We start from the raw sequence: 22,395 nt of genomic DNA on the forward strand, positions 1-22,395 counted from the left end.
AAAAAAAAATCTCATTGGTCTTTTCTGTGGCTCTTGGTAGTAGTTTTCAAATAGTTAAATATGATTTCATTTTATAAAACTCTCATACAGATAAGTAAAGGAACTCCTAACTTCAATTTTCATTCTTGACAATGAGCTTTTAAAAGATAAGAGTTCCTCTACATTTCTCCCACAGCAGAGACAGGAAAAGAGAATGGAGAGATGCAGAATGGCCACTATTACTATTTACTACTACAGTTTTCTAAAGCAACTTTATTACATATGCAGATAATTTTTAAAGATTGATGGTTGGTTATCTTTGGGGTTCAGTTATGGTGGCTATATCTCCCATTGGCAGCATTGCTGGCCTAGAACTTACATTTATAACTGTAAATTCTGCATTGTAACAGTCTAAAACATTTTTGTAGCTGTTCAGTGTGAAAGAAAACCCATTGAAGTATCACGAGAAAAATCTTCCAATTGTGCTGCTTCAACAGAAAAAATCTACATTCGAAAAGACCTTCGAAGCCCATTAGCTGCAACTCCAACTTTTGTAACAGATAGTGAAACTGCAAGGTATAGTAAAAACAACAAATAAAACATATTAAATAGCTGGTGATTTGTTTTTCTTCCCACTGATGCTAAGGCTGAACTTTGTTTTTATTTGTCGCAGGTCAACAGGACTGTTAGATTCAGGAATGTTTGTGAATATTCAACAGTCTGGAATAAAAACTGAGTCAGCTGTGCTGATGACACCAGATAAGGTGTGGTTAGTGCAATTAATTTAAAGATTAAATATTTTGAAGCTTTTAAAATGGTTTCCTTTTCTTTATCTCCTCCATCAATTAGTCAGTTGATTTGATCTTAAATATTTCCTGTTACAAGTTGTTTTTTTTTAATATAAATTGTCAACTGTTTGGTAGTGTCAAATGAGAAAACTAAAACAGTTTAGTAATGAGTTTGATGCTCTTTCTTCAGGGGAAAATAATCCAGATATTGGGGGAACACAGTGCCGCATAAGCAGTGGAACACTCTTCCTGAGGGGATTATTGGGCAAGAGTGAGTTTTACAGTTAGAAGGAGCAACAAGGAAACAGAGCATGATTGGCTGTGAAGTCAGGAATTTCCTTTTAAGGTCTTCTAAGGTCCTGTGTTCCTAGGTTAAGATAAGCCAGCTAAAGCTGAGTTGGAGGATTGTGATTGGTGTATATTAGGTTTCCTTGATTTTCCTGTAAACACAGGCTGACTTTGTTAAGATTTGTGACATGATGGGGGAGGGGGGCCCTGCTATGGTGTCCTCCATTTTGTGGATACAAATACTATAGGAATTAACTTTATTAGTAGAAATGTTATTATTCCACTAGGGCAATTATAACTTCAATGCAAAATGACAGACATTTAAAAGCATTCCAGGTCCTTTTTCATCTTGAAATAGAAGTCCTCCTAAATAGATATTTATAGTACATGAAAAATTTTTAATACTTCTTTTATATTCCGCTACAGATTTTATAGTGCCAAGAGAAATTGCTAACACACCTGACTCAAATCATTGACTTGAGTGAAGAGTAGGAATAGGATTCAAGAGCTCTCATTTTATGTATCCAAGTCATCTGGGTTCTCTTAGAGATTTGGAGCAGCTCTTTATTGAGCAAGGAGTCTAAAGGAAAAAAGGTTTGTTTATTTAGATTGAGCATATACAATTTCTGTAGTCTTCAGAAACTCCCTTATGAAAACAAAAAATTTTCTCCTGAAGACTCCTATCTGAAAACAGATTTTAGGGAGCCTATGACTTTTGTTTCTCTTAGCTTATAATGTGATCTGGTTTTATATACCCTGTAAGATTATTCCTCCTATTTATGGCCATATTTGTTATATATTTGTTGCTTGATACTTCAAGGCATTCTTAATACGTGTGCTCTTGAGTCAAATTCGAGCTGCCACTTGCATATCATTGGGCAAGTTATTTGACCTTTCAGTGCCTAATTTTCCTTTTTCATCTGTAAAATAGGGATAATGAGAGTGTCTACCTTACAGACTGGGCTTTATAGCATGTTGCTACTAAATGAGAAGATTTGGCCTCTTACCATACATTTTAGAGTTATGAGATTTTACTTAAACTTGACTACATGATTAAAGATTAGATTGGTAGTTAAAATTTCTTTTACACATTAATTCCTTTGAGAGGGGGAGAGAATTAAGTTTTGTTGAGAAATTACTATTTGTCCAGATATTGTGCATTTCTGTATATCTTTATATTAAATTCTAGTAACAACTTTGTGTGGTTTCTGACAAATGTTCCCAGATTATCAAGTCACAGGATGAGCTCTTTCCACATTGCATAAGAGTGGCAAAATTTAAAAATTTAGTTACATATACATGTTATGAAATAGAAAAGAATATATGTGTTTAAGTTTTAGTTAAAAATTAAAATACCTAAAAATGTTAAACTCTTTTACTCATATATAAGAGGGCTGGAGCAGAGTGGTTAGGAGCATAGGCTTTCCCCTCAGACTTGACCTCCCACTCTGCTTCCCCTGTGTACTGCTGTAGTGACAATGGATAATTCATGTCAGCCACAAAGGGGTGATGATTCCTATTTCACAAGGTGGTTGTAAGGATTAAATAAAATATTGGGTTGGCCAAAAAGTTCGTTGGGATTTTTTTCATACGATGGCTCTAGTAGTACTTAGTTGTCTTTAACTTCATTCAAAACAATTTTGTTAGATTGCATTGTGACAGCTGTCATATCAACATGCATCTTAAAAAACCATCAAAATTGATAAATTTTTGTGTAGCCATTTTTAATATTGAATATGGAAGAAAATAGGCAACATTTTTGGCATATTATGCTTTATTATTTCAAGAAAGGTAAAAACACAAATGAAATGCAAAAAAAGATTTGTGCAGTGTATGGAGAAGGTTCTGAGAGTGATGGAACGTGTCAAAAGCGGTTTGCGAAGTTTCATGCTGGAGATTTCTTGCTGGGTGATGTTCTACAGTCAGGTAGACCAGTTGAAATTAATAGGGATCAAATTGAGACATTAACTGAGAACAATTAATGTTAAACCATGCGGAGAGGCCCAACATACTCAAAATATCCAAATTAATCAAGTTTTTGGTGAAAATGAAAAATGTGTCTTTTATTTTATGGAAAAAAACCATACAAACTTTTTGGCCAACCTAATGCATAAGTAGTAATTGTGTGAGAACTCAGAAATGGTGAGTTACTCAGTAAATGATTCTGGGACCATTCATTAATTTGAGAACACAAAAATTCTTTCATTCTACTTATTCATCAACATTAATTTCACATTAAGTATCAGAGGAACATTCTTTTGGGATTAAGAACACTAAAAATAAGAACCATAAAGGAAAAATAAAAAATATCATTAAGGGATCCTGTCAGTATGCCATAGAAGGCTACTGAAGGCATCTCATTAGGTTAGGATGGAATAATTTGAGCATTTAAAACAGAATGACTAATGAATTGAAACATACCAAATATGTAAAAATCTATGAATTTAAAATGATACTCAAAACTCATCTGTTACCACTAGAGATTTCTAGGACATTGACTTACTGCTCTGAATATTGATAAAAAGAATCAAGCATGTATCTGCCTTTGTTGTACAAATTATATCTCTGGGTAATATTTCATTTTCAAAAAAAATTATAGCTAATTACCTGGCTGGTGTGGGTTGAGCGCTGGACTGTGAAGCAAAGGGTCACCAGTTTGATTTGCAGTCAGGTCATATGCTTGGGGTGTGGGCCAGGTCCCCAGTCGGGGGTACACAGGAGGCATCCACATATTGACATTTCTCCCCCTCTCTTTCTCCTTCCCTTCTCTCTAAAAATAAATGTTTAAAAAAAGTATGGCTAATTAATACAAAAATAATATATAAATATATATCATTAAGAAAAATAAAAGCTGCAGTCAGTGGGGAAAATAAGCAATGTGTAACATAATATCTTAAATAAGAAAAGAGATTTTTCAACCATGCATTTCCTGGTATTTAACACATTTAACACAGTAGCTGGTAAAAGTTGGCATCCTAGGAAATGTGTTCAATAATACATTTATTTTTTTCTTCTTTTCACTAATAATTTTATTACATTCTATACAACTTTATCTATGTAATATGTCTTGGAAATTATAACACTATCAGAATTTTAATACCAAAATGACTATCTAATTTAATATCCTTTTAATAGAGGAAGAGACTGTAATGTGCCATTTTTGGTTTGAAGTAGCTTTTGTATAAACATGTCATAAAACCTAGGAAATGTACATGATGTTTTTAACCTTGTAGTTTCCTCAAGTTTCTATATGGTCAAAGCTCTTTGATTTTACTTTTTAGGTTTCATCTTAATCAGAGTACTTTTCTTTTAGCATTTTATAATCTAGAATTAGTCACTTCAGATTTGAAAGTTTATTGATACCAACCTCAGAGTTTTAATGTTTTTTTGTTTTTTTGTTGTTTTTTTTTTAAGGTTGAATCATGTCAGGGAGATTTAAGTACACTGGCCAGTGTGGTTACATCATTAGCAAATCTTGGAAAAACTAAAGGACTTTCTCAAAATAATAAAATGTCTATGATTGAAGGATTAAGCAATGGTGATACTTCTGTGTGTGAATTTAATCAAGAAATGCATACCAACGGTGATGTGTCAAGGTAAGGCCTGTTTTGATCTTAAGTGTCCTTTAGTATTTCTTAAAGTATTTTTATGTTGAATACTACTTGTAGAAGTTTCAGAAAACAAGTATTTCTACTAGGCTTAGAAAATTTAAGGCACAGTAAGTTTTAGCTGCATTCAATGTGAAATGTTTTACAGCAGGAAAACATTCTAAATAATGAGCAGTAATTGAACATTATAAGTTAGGATGTAGCCATAAGTTTCAGAAATTTTTTTCCCACTAAAGATGGTAATCTGGGTGTGAAATTTTAGGTAGTTTAGTTGTCAGTTTTTATCTTCTGTGTATTTAGAGTTAAACATTTGTCTTATTGGGCAGTCATGTTTATTTTCCCCAACAATTTTTAGTCATGAAACAGATTTAAAGACCTAATTGAATCAGCTACATTTTTTATGTTTTACTTCAGGAAATTCCTATCAGAATTCTGTTTTTTATTCTCTCAATACCGAGGATGTAGAAACCAGATTTCTTCAGGCCTTTTTCACACTATTCGTCATCTAAAATATTGAAGAAACTACATTTAAGAGTCTCAATAAGTACTTTGTTGAACAACAGCTTTTAAGGAACTTTAGAAGGCATCTCATTAAAAAATATGGGGAACTATTTTGAAATATTATTTGCTATCATTAGTTCATTATTTGCCATCCTAATCTCAAATTCTTAAAGTTTAAATGTAGTTATGTTACCGTAAGTTTAAAAATGCTCTCTGAATTTTTAAGTAAAATTAAAACCTAACTTTGTGTTATGTAGAATAAAGTCAACGTAAGTTCTAGCCCTTGTTCTTCCTAAATAACTGCTCTATGTAAAATAAATGGGCTGATATCTTGTAGTAACAAGTATATAACTTGTAAAAGTATATTTTCATACCAATGTATAAGGATTTTTCTCCCCCTTAATTACATAAGATTTTTTTAAAAGACTATTTCTCTGGTAATACATTAGTATAATATATTTTTCATACTATACATATGAAATATAATTTGTTGCTTTTGGAGAGTCATAAATATCACTGAAATAGTGTGTTCAGTGATACACCAAAGTTTTCTTTCCTAAAGAGTTTTTAGGCCTAAATCTTAATTCCAGAATTTTACATAGAATTTTTATTTTATTGTGGAGATTGGCCAAGCTCACAGCTTCTGATGTCTCCTTATAGGGCATTTGATACTCTCGCAAAAGCATTGAATCCTGGAGAGAGCACAGCCTGTCAGAGCTCAGTAGAGGGCATGGAAGGAAGCGTACACCTAATTGCTGGAGACTCAAGCATAAATTACATCGAAAAAGAGGGGCCACTTCTCAGCGATTCACATGTAGCATTCAGGGTATTTCCATATATATGTTTTATAATTTTTATGTTGTATTATCCATTTTGATTTTAATCTTCCTTTCAAAAATCAACGTATGTTTGTTGTGCTTCTAAAAGTCAGGAATATCCCTAACAGAATTTAAAACTGCGCCTAAAACATACACATCTGCCTAAAATAATGGCTTAATAAACCCTGTTTATAAGTCATAGTTATATCAATTAATGGGTTAAACCTATAAAAGTTTGCTTTTAGAACATTTATACTTTTTTTTTTTACTTTAAATATTGGCATTCATGACATGTCAAATGCACTGGTTTCATTGAATGCCTAGCTACTAAAACCAGTATCTAAGACTCAGATACTCTGCTTTTACCATGATAATTACAGAGAATTCCATTTATTATGTATTGTCCACTTAGCTAACTCTCAGAATTATTTTAAGAGAGTAATCAATTATTTAATAGATTTTAACATTTGGTTTTTAACTTTTTACACTTTAACCATTTTGGAGTAGGTACTTTTGTCATTTCTTTTGTGCTCCCCTAAAATACATAAATTTATGATTGAAACAATACATATAGATCCTTAGAAAATAACTTTATAATATTTGATTTGTCATTCAGATGTTTGTCATTCAACTATAGATATGCTGACCATTGAGGCCCTAATTAAGACTTTGCTGTTTTGACCCCTCTATTTTAACTATTCTGTATCTTTACAGAGTGAGTGGAAGTATGTAGGACCTTCAGCAATACATAGTAGTCCTAGAATACCTAAGTGTAATTGCTCATAACTTTACTATAGATTATACATTTCCGTGGGTTTCTTATGAAAATATACAGTTATCAGATAGGTCTGTCACTGGTAGAAACAAGCACAAAATAAATCTGATACTGGGAAAAATGGCATATAAAATTTTTATTTGCAAATTTTGACTACTTGGTAGAAATAGCCACAGAGAAAACACACAGTTACTTAAATAATAATTGCTCTAATTTGATAGGAAGTAAAACATATCAGTGAAACCAATCTTTATGTAAAATTTTACAAAGGTAACATGGAAAAAATAGAAATATTTGTACTGTACAAGAAAACTTTATGATGGCTATAAGAAAAGGCAATAGGAATAATCAATGTCATCCTTAAAAATACAGTAGGAGCTATGGATGGGGTGGAGCAAAGCAAAACTGATTTTCCCTGTTCTTATTCTAAGTAAAAGATGTTCTTTTAATAGTTTTATTTTCCACCTCTGGATTTAAATGGGAAGGAACAGTAAAAAACAGATGTAGGAAGAGGACCCATTTCAAGGAAAAAGTACTCAAGAATACTTCTATCAAAAGTCAAGTAGTACACCTTTTTTTATTGTTGATGTTGGTCCTCAAACTTTTTTTCTTTCAAATATTTGTTTTAGACAGATGAATTAGGCAAATAGAACTTTTTTTTTCCATTCCATCTTCAACCTGCTGTACTCCAGGTATTCTCGGAATCAGCACTAAAGTTTCTTGCTCTCCTGAAAAACACAGCTCCTTTTTCCCCAGATGTTTATTTACAGCCTCTGTGAAATCAAGAGTTTTTTTATTCACTTCCCAACCTTCCACTTTCATGGTTAGTTCTTTCATTGAGTTTTTATGGTCATGAGTTTCAAGACCTAACATCTATAATCAAAAACTCAATTCTCTCTTAATTGCTAAGCTAAAAAGCATTTTGTTCTCTCGCATGTTTACATACACGGTAGTTTGCAGCATGCTTTCACATACATTTCTTTCATTTGAGCCTCACCACAGTCTATTCAGAAGGTTCTGATTTTTACTGCCACTTTGTGAATGAGAAAAGAGATGAAGAGGTTTTCAGTGTCTTGTTCAAAGTAACCCAGACAGTAAGAAGAAATAGTCTAGTAATGCAACTTACGTTATGATTCTGAAGAATCTGAGATAGTAGAACTATCTAACATTTTTACTGAACTTCAGAGTTTTTGGTGTGATTTCATATACTATATCTCACTTGATTATTACAATTTCTTTATACAAATAGTCAAGGCGGATAGTATTCCCATTTAGAAATAAGTGCATAAGACAGAGGTAGGTGATTTCGCAAACTGTTCTCTGAAATTTATTGTCTCAGTATTATAATCACAATCCTAGTCACCATTTTTGCTGTTCAGGTGTCACTGTCATTTTACCCAGCCTCATTCCCCGACTGAATCCTAACCATTCTGTTGTTTGAATTTCTCCCTTTCTCTTCATTTTCACTGCCATATTTCAGACCTTTGAAAAAATTTTAAACTTATAGTAATATCTTTGCTTCCAGTTTCTCTTCTCCATCTTGTTCTCTGTGCACTGATAACAGAAAGATAATTATTAAAAATCAATCCAGTTATGTGCTACCTAAAAGCCTTCAATAACTTCCCATTGCTCATGTGAGTAAAAATTCATAACCTTTTAGGACCCTCAACATTCTGGTTCAATTGCCCATCATTTCTCAGACATGCCATTTCCTTTCTTAGTCTTTTCTGTAGCTTACTCAGTTTCCATTTTCTTTCTTTATCGAGCTACAGCATACAGCACTTAACTCAGTGGCTCACAGTGAACTCTCAATAAATGGTTGCTGATTTAATATGTGATCCAGAGTCACACAATTAATCAATGACAGAGTAGGAGTAGAATCCAGATCTTCTAACTCAAGTCAAATGATTTTTTAAAAGCTGTATTATTGAGCGCAATATCGGAATTATATACAGAAACTGCTAGAAAGGTAATTGCAGAAAATAACTTCTAAAGTAGGTAGCCTAGTTTAATCATGTCTCAACACTTAAAAAAAAATCTCAGTGTATTAAATATATGTAATTTGAAAAATGTGTATGATTCAATATATAACCTAAAAGTCCAGGCATTTTTTGGGAAGCTTCAATATTTTTAACTTTCTCTATATAGAGGAGGAAATCTTTGTCTTTGCTTTCTAAAAGACTTGTTTCTTTAGCCAGCATTGACTTTCTGGGTCATAATACTAGAGGTTTATCTTGCTTTAAGAAAATTAAGTATCTTAAAACAGGTAAATTACAAAGCATTTGCTTTCTTTATAAAATAATACAACATAGTAGTCTTAATTTTTTTATTAAATTAATTTATTTTTTACTTCTTTATTTTTAGAGCAGCAGGAAAGGAGGGAAAAAGAGAGGGAGAGAAACATCAATGTATGGTTTATGGTTGCCTCTTTGCACCCCTTAATGGGGGCCTGGCCCGCAACCCAGGTGTGTGCCCTGACTGGGAATTGAACCAACCACCCTTTGGATCGCAGACCAGCACTCAGTCTGCTGAGCCACACCAGCCAGGGCTCCATAGTTGTCTTTTAAATAATGAGCTTCTCTAATGTATATTGCAAATGATATCAATTTTATGACTAAACAGAAAGTTTTCAACATTACCACCACTATTATAAAAATCAAGGAACATCTCTTTTAGTCCTTATGTCCAATTTTTACATATTATAAACATTTCATTTCTGTAAAAGTGATTTTAAACTATTTTTGTCATTGTTTTGCATCTTTCTTACTCCTCCCTCCTAGCCTGTGGTAATTCTCTAGTTTTTTAGGCTTTTTTCCCCCTCATTCGTCTTGGGCAATTCTAAAAAAGTATGATAGTTTCCAGTTTGTTTTTTTAAGTACTTAGATGTAGAAACAGTTGCATCCTAATAATTACATTTAAGATGTTTAGTATCTGCTTGCCTACAGTTCTCTTAGGAATTATCTTGCCCACCCGAGGTGTCTCAGTTGGTTGGAGGGTTGTCCTGTACACCAAAAGGTTGCAAGCTTGATCCCCATTTGGGACAGGAAGCAATCGATCATGTTTCTCACATCAATGTCTGTCTCTCTTTCTCTTCCTCTCATTCTAAAAATCAATGAACATATCCTTGGGTGAGGATTAAAAAAAATTGCCTTAAATAATGCCATTTTAATTGGTACAGTAAACATTCCTCAAACATTTAAAAAATTATCTTCTAATACATGGAATTTCAACTGTTAATTAATTGCCCTATTGTTTTATTACTTGGCACCATTTATAAGGAGTTACACTGTTTGTGGCTAACATTGAACAAAGGCAATGTCTTTTACATTTTTATCTAACCTTTCTGGAGAATTTTTATAGCAGTTTGATAAAAATCTTTTGATCTGTTTGATATCATAGACCACCTTTGAGAATCTGATGAAAGCTACATATCCATTCCCTAGAAAAATACATACAGGCACATCTGGTGTGTTTCTTTCATGCGCGCACGTGTGTGTGTGTGTGTGTATGTGTGTGTTTGTGTTTGTAACTACAAAATATCTGCATACTGTTTTTCAGTTTTTCTACTTAGATGTCTGTGACAGTTTTTTCTATGCCATTACATCTTAGTTTATCTTATTAATTTTAATGCTTACAAGGTATTATATAGCATGGATTATTTTCTTTAATGATGGAAATTTGGGTATTACCAGCATTCCTTGTTAGGAGTAATACTGCAGTGGACATCCTTACACATACTTTTTTCGGTGAATTATGAAAGTATTTTTCTGGAATAGAGACTTAGGAGTGTCATTATTAGGTCACACGGTGTACTCAGTTTTAAGATGTTGATAGATACAACCATATTGCCCTTTACTTTAGCTGCCCTCAGTAGTATGAGAGTACTTGTTTCCCTGTACCATCACTTACACTTGGTATTATTGATCATTTTGAAGGTTTTAAAATATAAAAAAAATTTCTTATGGGTGAAAGTACATTTCAGTAATAGCAATCAAAGTTCTCTTTAACAAGACTTTCGAAAATGCTTTTAAGAGTGCTTTGGTGTAGGGTATTTATTTTCAACAGTGGTCGCTCTGTTGACCACCTAAAGTCAGCAGTACAGACTGGCAGCCTGTTAGTATTATGGCCACAGACACATTTTGTTTTACCTGTAGATTAAATGGGGATTTTTTTACACGGAAGTTGGCTCTTTTAAAAATTGATAGCAGGCAGTACGAGGCCCTGATTCCCATATGTTTTTAGTGTGTTGAATTCAAGTCACAGCTGGGCTCTTTATCTGGGAATACCCACCTCCCAGACAGCACCAGCAGGCCTGCCTCACCAGTACTCTCCTGACCCTAAACCACTTGAATTTAACTCCATAGCCTAAATGGAAGGAGTGTTAAACAAGATTGATTGCTCCTTAAACTGAATTTGTTGTATGCCATTGTTAACAAAGAAAGGGAGGAAAGGAAAAAGCACATTGTTAGACCAAGACAGAAAGGAATTTTTAAAAACATATTCAGATAATTTCATGGTTTGTATTTATTAAGTAGGGTTCTGCTTGTCTGAATACTGCTTTAGAAACTATGATCTGCTCATTTATCCTAAATCCTATCTTTAGCTGTAAAATCCAGGGAGATTATTTCAAGATTTGCCTTTTGGTGACTCTGTTAGACTCCTATGTAATATGTTATGTTTACATTTAACTTTTTCAAAGAAATGACACTTTGGAACTGTTGGTCATGAGATAATTTACCTCCGTCCCTGTTCGCGCTAGCTCACCATGCCTTCTCCCATGCCGGAGTACCTGAACGTGCACTACATTGGGGAGTCTGCCTCCAGGCTGCTGTTCCTGTCGATGCACTGGGCACTTTCTATTCCTTCCTTCCAGGCTTTAGGGTAAGTGTATTGAAGTCTTAAATATAAATGTGATTTTGTAGCACGAGTGCGTATTAAGCAAGAACTTTTATTTTGAGAGGATGTGCATGAAAGGAAAAAAGATGTTATAACTTTAAGTCTTGTCATTTATGTACAAATCACAGCAGCTCATATTTTCTGTATTTATATTTATGTGGGAGAGTATCCATATTTCATAATATGTCTCAGTTAACAATTTGAATGAGATATGTGCGGTAGAGCTGATAAATCATGGGCAGCGTTTGCAGTCGGCTGCATCTGAACAGGGAGCCTGTAGGGATGTCCTAGGATGTTGGTTCCCTTCCACCACTAGTGTTCAAATCTCAACCATTTTAATAAGGAGCTGAAATTTGTAAACAGCGAATATGTTTAAAAATAGAAATAACTGTTTTTCAGGCATGTGGTGAGGGGGGGAAGGGAAGAAAATGTAAACTCCATAGTAGCACTGTGATAATTTAGAAATTTGGTCCTTCTGCTGAATAGCACGTCTGTATCCTGTTCTGAAGTAATCAGACGTTAATGAAAATTGTCTATACTAAGAAACCCAAGCTTTACCGAAAGTTTGACAGATTTAGATTACATTAAGGTACGTGGTGGGAAGAATCAAAGAAACCGTGGAAAATGTTAAGCCCATAATTACAAAAGTATTACTTCAGTTACAGAATTCTTATTCTAGTTACAGGACTCTACTCACCAATAGGTTTTACAAACAATTCTCTTTCATATTCTATACATCCGTTTAAGGAATAAGAACTGCCCATCCTTTATCCCTAGGGAAAATTTTTAATATAACTAAGAAACATCTGAATTAACGACTTTAAAAGGCATACATAAAACCCCACTGTAATTTGGTTTATTACTCAGCATTGGATATACTATTAATATCATGTATTAAATAATGTACTTAAATAATACAATTACATAGACTAAGCCTGATTTATAGTAGTTAACCTTTAAAATGATTGTTAGCCCGTGCTCTCCAAATAACATTTAACTTTCAGAATTTATCTAGTCTGCTTTTTAAGAAAAATTAAAATACAATGTAAATTTACACATTAGCTATTAATTTATTTTAAAGCATTAAGTTTAGTTCCCCAAGCATGTAATTCAAGGCATACTTACACCGTGAAAAATAACCTGGTGCTATTTTTTGTAATAGGCTATCAAGTATTATAGACAAACAACAAAAGGAAGTATTTTAGGGGTAGTGATTTGAACTCCTTGATGATTTATTTGTAACACCACTGATATTAAGTACTTCTGTTAAATTAAGTGTGATTATCCTGTGGAAGTAATCCAGATGTTTAAGAAACCAAAAAGAAAGCCTGGGGTTTCCAGTTATAACACAGCATAATTTTGTAGTGGCAACCACATTTCCCTGTGATCTGTATTGAAAATTGGTTTCAGTGTAACGGCGACCAGATTCTTTGCAGTTAGAATTAACTACTAGTGTAGCTGCTATGTAAACTCTATTTCTTATTACTAAATAATTTATAGTTTGAATTAATCAGATGGATGAGGACTAACTACTTGTGTTAGCATTTCTATAAAATACATTGTTTTAAGTGAAACTGCTGCATCTAAGAAGGTATGGTATATTTTTTAGGTTTTTGCCAGGTACTACCAAATTGTTCTCCAAAAAGATGCTGAGACAGTTTGTGCTCATGTCAGCAAATATATGGAGATTTAAAAACACTAATTTTATTTTCACTGAAACTTTTAAATTTTAAGTAGCCAATTCTTCTCAGATACTAAATGAGAAACAGTGATCAACCTGGATTAGAAATTTCACCTGAGTAATTCCCAGTGAGAAAAATTACTTTCTATAACTATTTTAAGTTGGCAATATAAGCTTTTGTTTGAGTATGTCCAATTCTTAAATAAAATGTAATGTCATAAAGAAGACTGTGGGTTTTAACTTGATAAATGATTTCTGTTAAACATGTTGACTTAACCTAATTTTAAAGATTTAATAAAAAGAAAAGAATGTAAATACCTTTCATTAGTGTGTACCTATTTCCTATCAGGATGATTTTACCAACTTAAATCTATTTGGAGAAAAGAAACCTTTGGTTTAAAGATTGTTTAATAGGAAAAGGGTCCATGCCCACAGCTTTCTTTAACTCTGCCTTTTCTAAATTGCTACTTCCTCTGTTCTATATCCCCTTCACTCATTTGCTGAATTTCTTCTCTATGTCACCTACTGTGCTGTTGACAGAGATACAGAAATGAATAAGGGTGTCTCTGCCTTCAGTAATGTTATAATCTGGTATAGGAAACAGACTCCTAAACCAATAAATTTAGAACAGCATGAAATAAGTATAAAATATAAATGAATATGTGGCACTGAGCAGGGAATGATAAACTACCTTGGGAGAGTAATGTGGTAAGAGAATGTTTGTTTTTTAAGTGAGCTCTGAGCTGTATGTTAAGGCAGTGATTTTCAACTGTTTTCATCTCATGCCACATATAAACTAATTACTAAAATTCTGCAGCACACCAAAAAATAACATTGTTTGCCAATCTGACCAAAAAAAGAAATGTATAATTGTGATTCATTCACACTGGTGGCTATTATTGTGTTGACTGTTACCTTTTTTTTAAATTTTACAATCTAAGGGAAAAGAGGTCAGTGTCCCTGACCAGTCAGGTGTTGCATGTTTTTTAAGATTTTATTTATTTACTTTTAGAGAGAGAGGGAAGGAGGGAAGAAGGGAGGGAGAGAGAGACACACATCAATAGTTCCCTGTCACCCACCTCCCAACTATGAATCTGGCCCACCACCCAGGCATGTGCCCTGACTGGGAATCAGACCGGTGACCTTTCAGTTCTCAGACCAGCACTCAACCCACTGAGCCACACCAGCCAGGATGACATGTTTGTTTGTTTTTTAAAGACGGGAGGATAGCATTTATAATTTACCCCAAAGTTTTTATGAGTACCTACCACATGCTGGGTCTCACCTCAACAAGCATGGCCTTTGTTCTTACTATTCCCCTAGATTTTGTCTTTTTAGCTTCTTTTCTGCCTTTCTCTCCTCAAGTGACTCGAATGCCAGGCCCTTAGTAAAGTCTTCCCCAACCACCTTACCTGAATACAAGCCCCCTTCCCCCATTTTCTGATGTAGCAATCTACTTTATAGTAATGTAGAATTTTTACTACCTGAAACTAACTAAATGTATGTATAACCATATGTATATGTGTTAGTTATATTTATATAAAATATTTAAAATGGTACATTTATTACATGGCTCTTTTGTTTCATGAGGGTAGATTTAATCCATCACGTGTGTTGCTCTTTCTCCAGTGCTTCAAACAGTGCCTGACTTTTATACTTAGTCATGGCCTGTTCACGTAATACTTAACATTTACATCTTATAATAACCGAGGTAAATAGAGGACATATAATGTCTCTGCATTTTATATCACTCAATAGTCTGAGACTTGGGAAACTTGCTTGGGTGATTTCAAATGGATAAGTGGATGATCTAGGTTTTATAACCCTGGCCTCTCAACCTACTAATACTTTTTTATATTCTCTCATGCTGCTGAGATTTCTTATGAGGAAATTCAGGAAAGAACTTTTGACATTTCTCATCCTCCTTACTCCTAGTAAATTCCTTGTTATCTCATTTATAGAGATAATATCTCATTTGAAACACACTTAAAGAAGAAACTATTTCTCCCAGGAAATTGATTGATTGCTTACCTACCATCAAATAATTCTAATTGCCTTAAAACAAAACAAAACAAAACAGTATTTATCAGCCTTTAAAGCAAATAAAACCAGAAAAAGGGTTTTTAAATGCATGCTCTTGCATTTAATTTTTTAAAACAATATTTATGCTATTTCCATGAAATGTGGGATTAAAGCCCCAACTTCTGTAGTTTGAAACTGTTCTTATAAATTGGCTGATTGATTAATGAGCTAATTAATTAAATTTCTAAGCCTTTCTGCTTAAGTGCTGTCAGGCATATAGAACACAGAACTGATTAAGTCTCTTCCCAGTTAGTCTTTCTAGAGTAATTGTACTTTAGTAGTATTTTACTTTTAAATATGAGTCAGTTGTAAAGTTTATAAAATATATTTTAATTTTAATAATATCTAATTTGGGTGTGCGTGTTTTTTTAATAGGCAAGAAAACAGCATATCATTGGTGAAAGCTTATTGGAATGAACTTTTTACTCTTGGGCTTGCCCAGTGCTGGCAAGTAATGAATGTGGCAACTATATTAGCAACATTTGTCAATTGCCTTCACAGTAGTCTTCAACAAGGTAAAAAGCACCTTACTTCCTTTCCTGGGACATAAGAGGGGATATCAGTTTTATAAAGTGTTGCTATTAAAGTTGCATATCTGATGATAATGCCTTAGATACCAGCATCTTTTTTACTGTACATTATTTTTACATTTTGATAATTTCATTGATCACTGAAAAAAAATACTTCTGAATATTTAAATTTTTAAGTATTTTCAAGCTCAACAAAATTGAAATAATTATATGTAAGCCTGGCTGGCTATTTCTGACCAGGCTTTGTGAATGTTTGTAATTTGGTGTAGGTACCAAGGAATCCAGGGCTAGCTTATGTAGAAGTGATTAATTATTTTAGAATATATTCTTCAACCAGTTTTTAAACTACCTTTTTTTCATTGTAACTCTTTGAATTCTAAGACTTTTTTTTTTTTTTTTTTTGGCAATTCTTCAAGGTATAGTCTCTTATTTAAAAAGTACTGAAGAGTCTTGAAACAATCTTTACTCTCTTTTTTTCCTTTTTCTTGATGTCAAGGTAGTTAACAGCTTTCATTCATTTAAGGAGACAGGCAGTCACTTGATTTATAAATATTTACCTTCAGAATGGCATAAGACTGACCAACAATGTGCCCCATCCTCAATAAAAACTGTCATTTGAGATTAGGAATAATTTATAACGTGGGAATTATGTTTTATTTCCTTACCATATTCCATTTCCCATTGCTTTAAATGCTTTTTAAATTATCTGCTTCCTCCTTATATTTAAGGGCAGAGAAATGACCTTAAAATTTCATCAACAGTTGATCTAGAAAGCAGCATTACGTTTCCATTTTATTTGTGGATGCCTGATCTTGATTTATCTCTCATAAATTTGCAGTGTTATACAGCCTACCATCACCAAAGTTATGGTTGACTAATCAGATGTGTTTTAAGCGTATCCCTCCACAATAAATTAAAATATTTATCATAAAAGTTTATCTTATTTTTTCTTTGGTCTTGGGTCTGTATTTGCTAAATATTTTTATTTTAGTAGTGTTGGTAACTTTTAAAAATCGAGATGATTTTGCTCATTTTTTTAAGTCAGTATAAGCATAAATAAAATTCTGTTACCAAAAATTGAATATTTTGAACTTTGGTTGGCCAGAGTTTCAGATGATTATCTTTATAGCTTATCTTTTCAAAGGTACATCTTGAAGGAAACATTACATTTAGGGTTTTTTGTACTAAGCTTTTGCTTTTTTTTTTTTTTTTTCCTTGAATGAACAATGTCCAAAGATCACTAATTAGTTTCAGAGATAATTGGATTTTAAACATTTATAGATTGCTTATATTTAAAGCTGGAAATTAGTGAGGAGACAATATGTTGGTTAAAAATAGTCAACACATTTTAGCAGAAAACTAGCAGCTTTTGTTTGCTTATTTGTTTTTAATTGAAGACAAAATGTCAACAGAAAGAAGAAAATTATTGATGGAGCACATCTTCAAACTCCAGGAGTTTTGTAACAGCATGGTTAAACTTTGCATTGATGGATATGAATATGCTTACCTGAAGGCAATAGTACTCTTCAGTCCAGGTACATAAGTGTTGACTTCTTATGTAAAATACAGTTATTTTTCTTAAAATAAATGTTTGACATTGTGGAGACGTTGGAACCCTCATGCCCTGTTGGTGGGAATATAAAATGATGCAGTTAAAGTGAAAACAATCCAAGTGTTCATCAACAAATGAATAAATAAATGTAATATAATCATACAATAGATCTTTGCAACAGTATGGATGTTACCGGAAAACATTATGCTAAGTGAAATAAGCTAGACAGAGAAAGACAAATATATCATTTCACTCATATGTGGAATCTGCTGAACAAACTGAACTAACAAGGAAAATAGACACTCATAGAGGGAGAGCAAGATGACAGCTAGTGGGGGTGGGAGGTTAGGGGGTAGAGGGATTGAACAAAAAAATAAAAAGGACTCATGGACACAGACAACATTGTGGTGATTGTTGGGGGAGGAGGGTGTAAGGGGACTAAATGGTGGTGGAAAAAATACAACAAAATTTTTTTAAAAAACAATAGAATATCATACAGCTATAAAATTAAGTTCTGACACATGCTACAACATGGATGAACCTTGAAAACAGTATGCTATGTGAAAGAAGCCAGTTACAAAAGGCTACGTATTATATGATTCCATTTATATGGAATGTCTAGAATAGGCTAAGTTTACAGACATAGAAGATTAGTAATTTCCAGGGACTAAGGAGAGGAGAGAATACGTAGTGACTGCAACTGGGTGCAGAGTTCTTAAGGAGCAGCAAGAAGGTTCTGAAATTAGATTGTGGTGATGGTTGCACAACTCTGAGTAATTTAAAACCGTTGAATTATACACTTTAAATCAGTGAATTTTATGACTGTTAGACACTTACCTGGGTACGAAAAGGAAAGTTGAAATTAATGAAGTGCCATCATTGACCTTTAGTTCTGTTGTTAATCTACATTTGAATTCTAAGGTTTATTTTGCTAGGCATCATTAAAAGACAAAATGAGGTGTGAGTGTTGTGTTAACGTGATAAATTTCCAAACATCTTATTAGAGTTACCAATAAATGAGAAAAGGGTCTCTTTATTTTCCTGCCTGTTTCTAGGTGGTGAAGTGCCACGAAGTTCAATGATCGATTATTGAATAAGAAAAATTGTTCTTTTAGGTTCTGTAATTCTCATTTTGGCATGTATTTTTATTCCTGTGTATCATAATAAAATTATCTTAGAGAAGCTGCTTCTTATCCTAGTGATACCAGTAAGATAATTAAAGCTTTTTTTGTACTGTTTCTTACAATGTTTCATATAAGTCAGTAACATGTATCTTCATTTTTATTACAACCAATGTGCTATTTTCATTTTCCTTAAAATTAAAAGAACATAGATTGAAGTTAAAGGTATAATATAATTTTAATTTATTAATATTCCCCATATTTTCATTACTTTTTTTAATTCTCTTCAGGCAAGGCAAAGCTTTCTATATTTTTTAATATTTCTTAAGTTGGACGTAATTTTTATAATTCCATTTCTGTGAAATTTTATAGTGACCATTGCAATGTCTATAGATTATTTTATATTTCTATATTATAATTTTTCTGATAAAGATGATGTTCATAGTACCTTTTTACCTAACAATAGTGGGTTTTTTAAATAAAAAATATAGAATATAATCTGCAAATATTTCATTGGATTAAAAATACCTTTTTAATTAAGCTAAGTCATTTTTTTTTCCTGTTAAAAGCAAAATGAGCAAAATTCCTTCTGTCACTTTTGGGATAAACTAAAATATTATCTATTTTAGTAGAGCCCATTGGTCTCATTTTTTTAAATTAGATATCAGAATATGTGTATGAGATAACATTGTCTTAAGGGCTTAAAGTGTAATGCCTGGTATTTAGTAATATTCTCGGAAAGAGCCACACACATGATGAAGCTCCATTTTTGACCAAACTGTTCTTCTCACCCCCTTCCATCTTCACTCTAGATGCCTTCTTAAATGAGCATTCAGAAGTAGGGTAATAACGTGTTCTTTCATGTTTCAGATCATCCAGGCCTAGAAAACATGGAACAGATTGAGAAATTTCAGGAAAAGGCTTACGTGGAATTTCAGGATTATATAACCAAAACATATCCAGATGACACCTACAGGTATCTACGAGTTAAATACTATTTAATTAAATTCATCTTAAAACTTTTTTGCAAATCCATTATTTCTTTATTTTCTACCCTAAGAATAATTTAAAATGCTCTAGTCAACCTTGACCTTTTAAGGAGATACTGCTGTTACAATCAATATACATTATTGGAAGTGCTTTACATGTAATATTTCATCTAGTTCTTACCTTTTATATAGAGGAGACTTTAGCACACAGATTAAATAACTTGTCCAAGGTCACACAATAAATGGCAGAGCCTGGCTGAACCCAGGTAGTCTAACAGTAGCACTCAAACTCTTCATTTTCTTCAGATGAAATAATGGATTTTATTAGTAAAGGTTAGGGGGAGTGAATGAAAAATACCATTAGATTTTTATAGTTAACTTTGAAATTTGGCTAATGATATTTCTACCAACATATTTGTTGCCATCGTCCTTTGAAAAAAATTTTTTATAAGATCAATTCAACATTTTAAGAAGGACAGAATTGTAAACACATGGCCATCAGAGCCAGAGTACCTAGGTCTGACTCCTGACCTTACCAAAAGCAGGTATTTTAACTTCTCTGTTTCAGTTTCTTTACCTGTAAAGTGGAGGTAACAGTGTCTACATTTTGCAAGCAGAATAACAATTAAATCAATTAATATATGTAAAGAGCTCAGAATAGTGCCTGTTTCATAACAAGAGCTATATAAATGTGTTTACTGACATTATTTATTTAACATACTTCAAGCTAGTAAAAGGAGCATTTCACATATAATAATATTTTACATATATTAAATAATAGTTATAAGCAAGTTTCATCATGAAAATCAGTCTTAGTTTATGTAACCAGTTTTCTTATCCTGCATCCTACCAGTTCTGTGGATGCACCTCAACTGGTGGGAACAAAAGGAATTGAGTAATTTGAGGAGTACAATACATGACTATAGAAAGATCGCTTAATCCTTGAACTGCAGATTTCATTTGGCTTCAAGCATTTGGAGTGCAGGACCTTAAACTAGAAGGATAAACATACCACAAGTTTTTTATTTTGTTGTTGGCTTTGCCATAATTGTTTCAGGATATTTGGGGTTTTCTTTTTAAGATTTTATTTATTTAGAGGGGAGAGGAGGAAGAAAGAGAGGGAGAGAAACATCAGTGTGAGAGAGAAATATCAATCGATCAAGTTACCTCTCACACATCCCCAGCGGGGGACCTGGCCCAAAACCCAGGCATGCTCCCACCCCGCCCCATCCCTCCTCCTCCCCTTCCTTCCTGGGACCAGAAGTTGAACCAGCAATGCTCTGTCTGCAAGCAGGCGCTCAATCCACTGAGCCACACAGGCCAGGGCTGTTTTTTCAGGGTTTTTAAAGTTTCTAAAGTTGTGTTATGCATCATTATAAAGCAAATAGAGTAGTTATATTTTTTCATCTGTAGACATAGAGCTGCTTGCTGACTTCCATTCCATTAGGCTTTAGGTACTTTGATGTCTGGAATTTTTTCTGTTTCTTACATTCCTAGTTACTTAAAAATAATAAATTATCTTTGGATAGCAGTTTTCAGTGTATAATGTACTTTCATATAAGACATTATCCTGCCAAAATTTGAGAATGTCACTAGCACAGAAACTGGCGGAGGTCATTTCCTTAATTTTTACAAAAGCGCTGTGAGAGAGATGGAGTAAGAGGCTTACACACGTTCACATAACTGAATCAATATTTGAATCCAGTGATACTGATTCCTTATTCTGTGCTCTTCCCAGTTAACAACAACTATTGCCTGCTTTACCATTCTCAGTAGTTTTTTGTAAAGCAAAACCAAAACTATTACCATTGAGCCTTCTGTGCACTAACAACACAAAATGTAGCTGTCCTTACATTCTCAAAGGAGCTCCTAAGCCATTCTTAAATGTTATAACTTGAACCATGGTTTAACAGCATTGCAATTAAGAGCAAGGCTGAACTATAAAGTCTGACAGACTGCTTTTATATCCGGTTGATTGTCATACACTCTAAGGCTGGAATACTATGGTTTTTATTTTAACTTTTGAAAATTACATTTATTAAGTTAGACAACAAATAATATACATTCAGAAATTACATTTTTCTACTAAATCTCTCTTTGATTCATAACCTTGCTCTCCCCCCCCAACCCCTTTTATTTATTTTTAGGTTGTCCAGACTACTACTCAGATTGCCAGCTTTGAGATTGATGAATGCTACCATCACTGAAGAATTGTTTTTTAAAGGTCTCATTGGCAATGTGCGAATTGACAGTGTAATCCCACATATTTTAAAAATGGAACCTGCAGATTATAACTCACAAATAATTGGTCATAGCATCTGAAAGCTGAGCTCAGTGTAAACTTATTGTTCTTTCTCAGACAGAACACAAGAAGACACCAAATTGAACTCATTGTTTCCAGGGCATCTGGAAATTTTGACTTTAAAGAATAACCAAAAACCAAAGTATTTTTATTTTGACTTTCTGAAGAAGAATTTTCAAAGTGACTGGGAGATAGCAGAAATTAGAATTTCCCTACCTGTCTTATTTAAAAAAGAAATACTATGAATTTATTCTAGGTTAAGATGATACCTAAAGCCGTCACCTTTTAACTATCTAAACTAAGATCTCTCATTATATCTTATTTGGTAAAACAAATAAATAAGTCTTTTTTTTTTTCAGAATTGTGTTCTATTCATGTTTAATTTCCTTATGAACTAGTAGAAACACTTAATTGTCAGAAATCTCTGAGGATGTGCTGTATTTTACTCTTCTATAATCAGTTTTAATTACAGTATCGAAAGATAT

At 33.1% G+C, this 22,395-nt stretch overlaps 1 protein-coding gene across 2 annotated transcripts in view; it reads left to right on the plus strand.

Annotated features, from left to right (window-relative positions):
- NR2C1 (nuclear receptor subfamily 2 group C member 1) overlaps positions 1-22,342 on the plus strand; it is a 43,156-nt gene extending 20,814 nt beyond the window's left edge. Inside the window, exons 6-14 of one of the 2 annotated variants that reach the window (XM_054574696.1) lie at positions 408-555; positions 653-743; positions 4,470-4,651; positions 5,825-5,990; positions 11,517-11,638; positions 15,792-15,931; positions 17,344-17,481; positions 19,490-19,595; positions 21,756-22,342. In XM_054574696.1, coding sequence (XP_054430671.1) covers positions 408-555; positions 653-743; positions 4,470-4,651; positions 5,825-5,990; positions 11,517-11,638; positions 15,792-15,931; positions 17,344-17,481; positions 19,490-19,595; positions 21,756-21,930 — 1,268 coding nt within the window. In that variant the 3' untranslated portion in view covers positions 21,931-22,342. The remainder of the gene's footprint in view (positions 1-407; positions 556-652; positions 744-4,469; positions 4,652-5,824; positions 5,991-11,516; positions 11,639-15,791; positions 15,932-17,343; positions 17,482-19,489; positions 19,596-21,755) is intronic. The other variant, XM_054574697.1, reaches the window with a different exon arrangement.
- The last annotated feature ends 53 nt before the right edge of the window (positions 22,343-22,395 follow it).

This window comes from Pteronotus mesoamericanus, unplaced genomic scaffold (assembly GCF_021234165.1).
Source record: "Pteronotus mesoamericanus isolate MK-2021 breed Mesoamerican mustached bat unplaced genomic scaffold, CSHL_Meso_final contig_263, whole genome shotgun sequence".
In the NCBI taxonomy this organism is placed as follows: domain Eukaryota; kingdom Metazoa; phylum Chordata; class Mammalia; order Chiroptera; family Mormoopidae; genus Pteronotus; species Pteronotus mesoamericanus.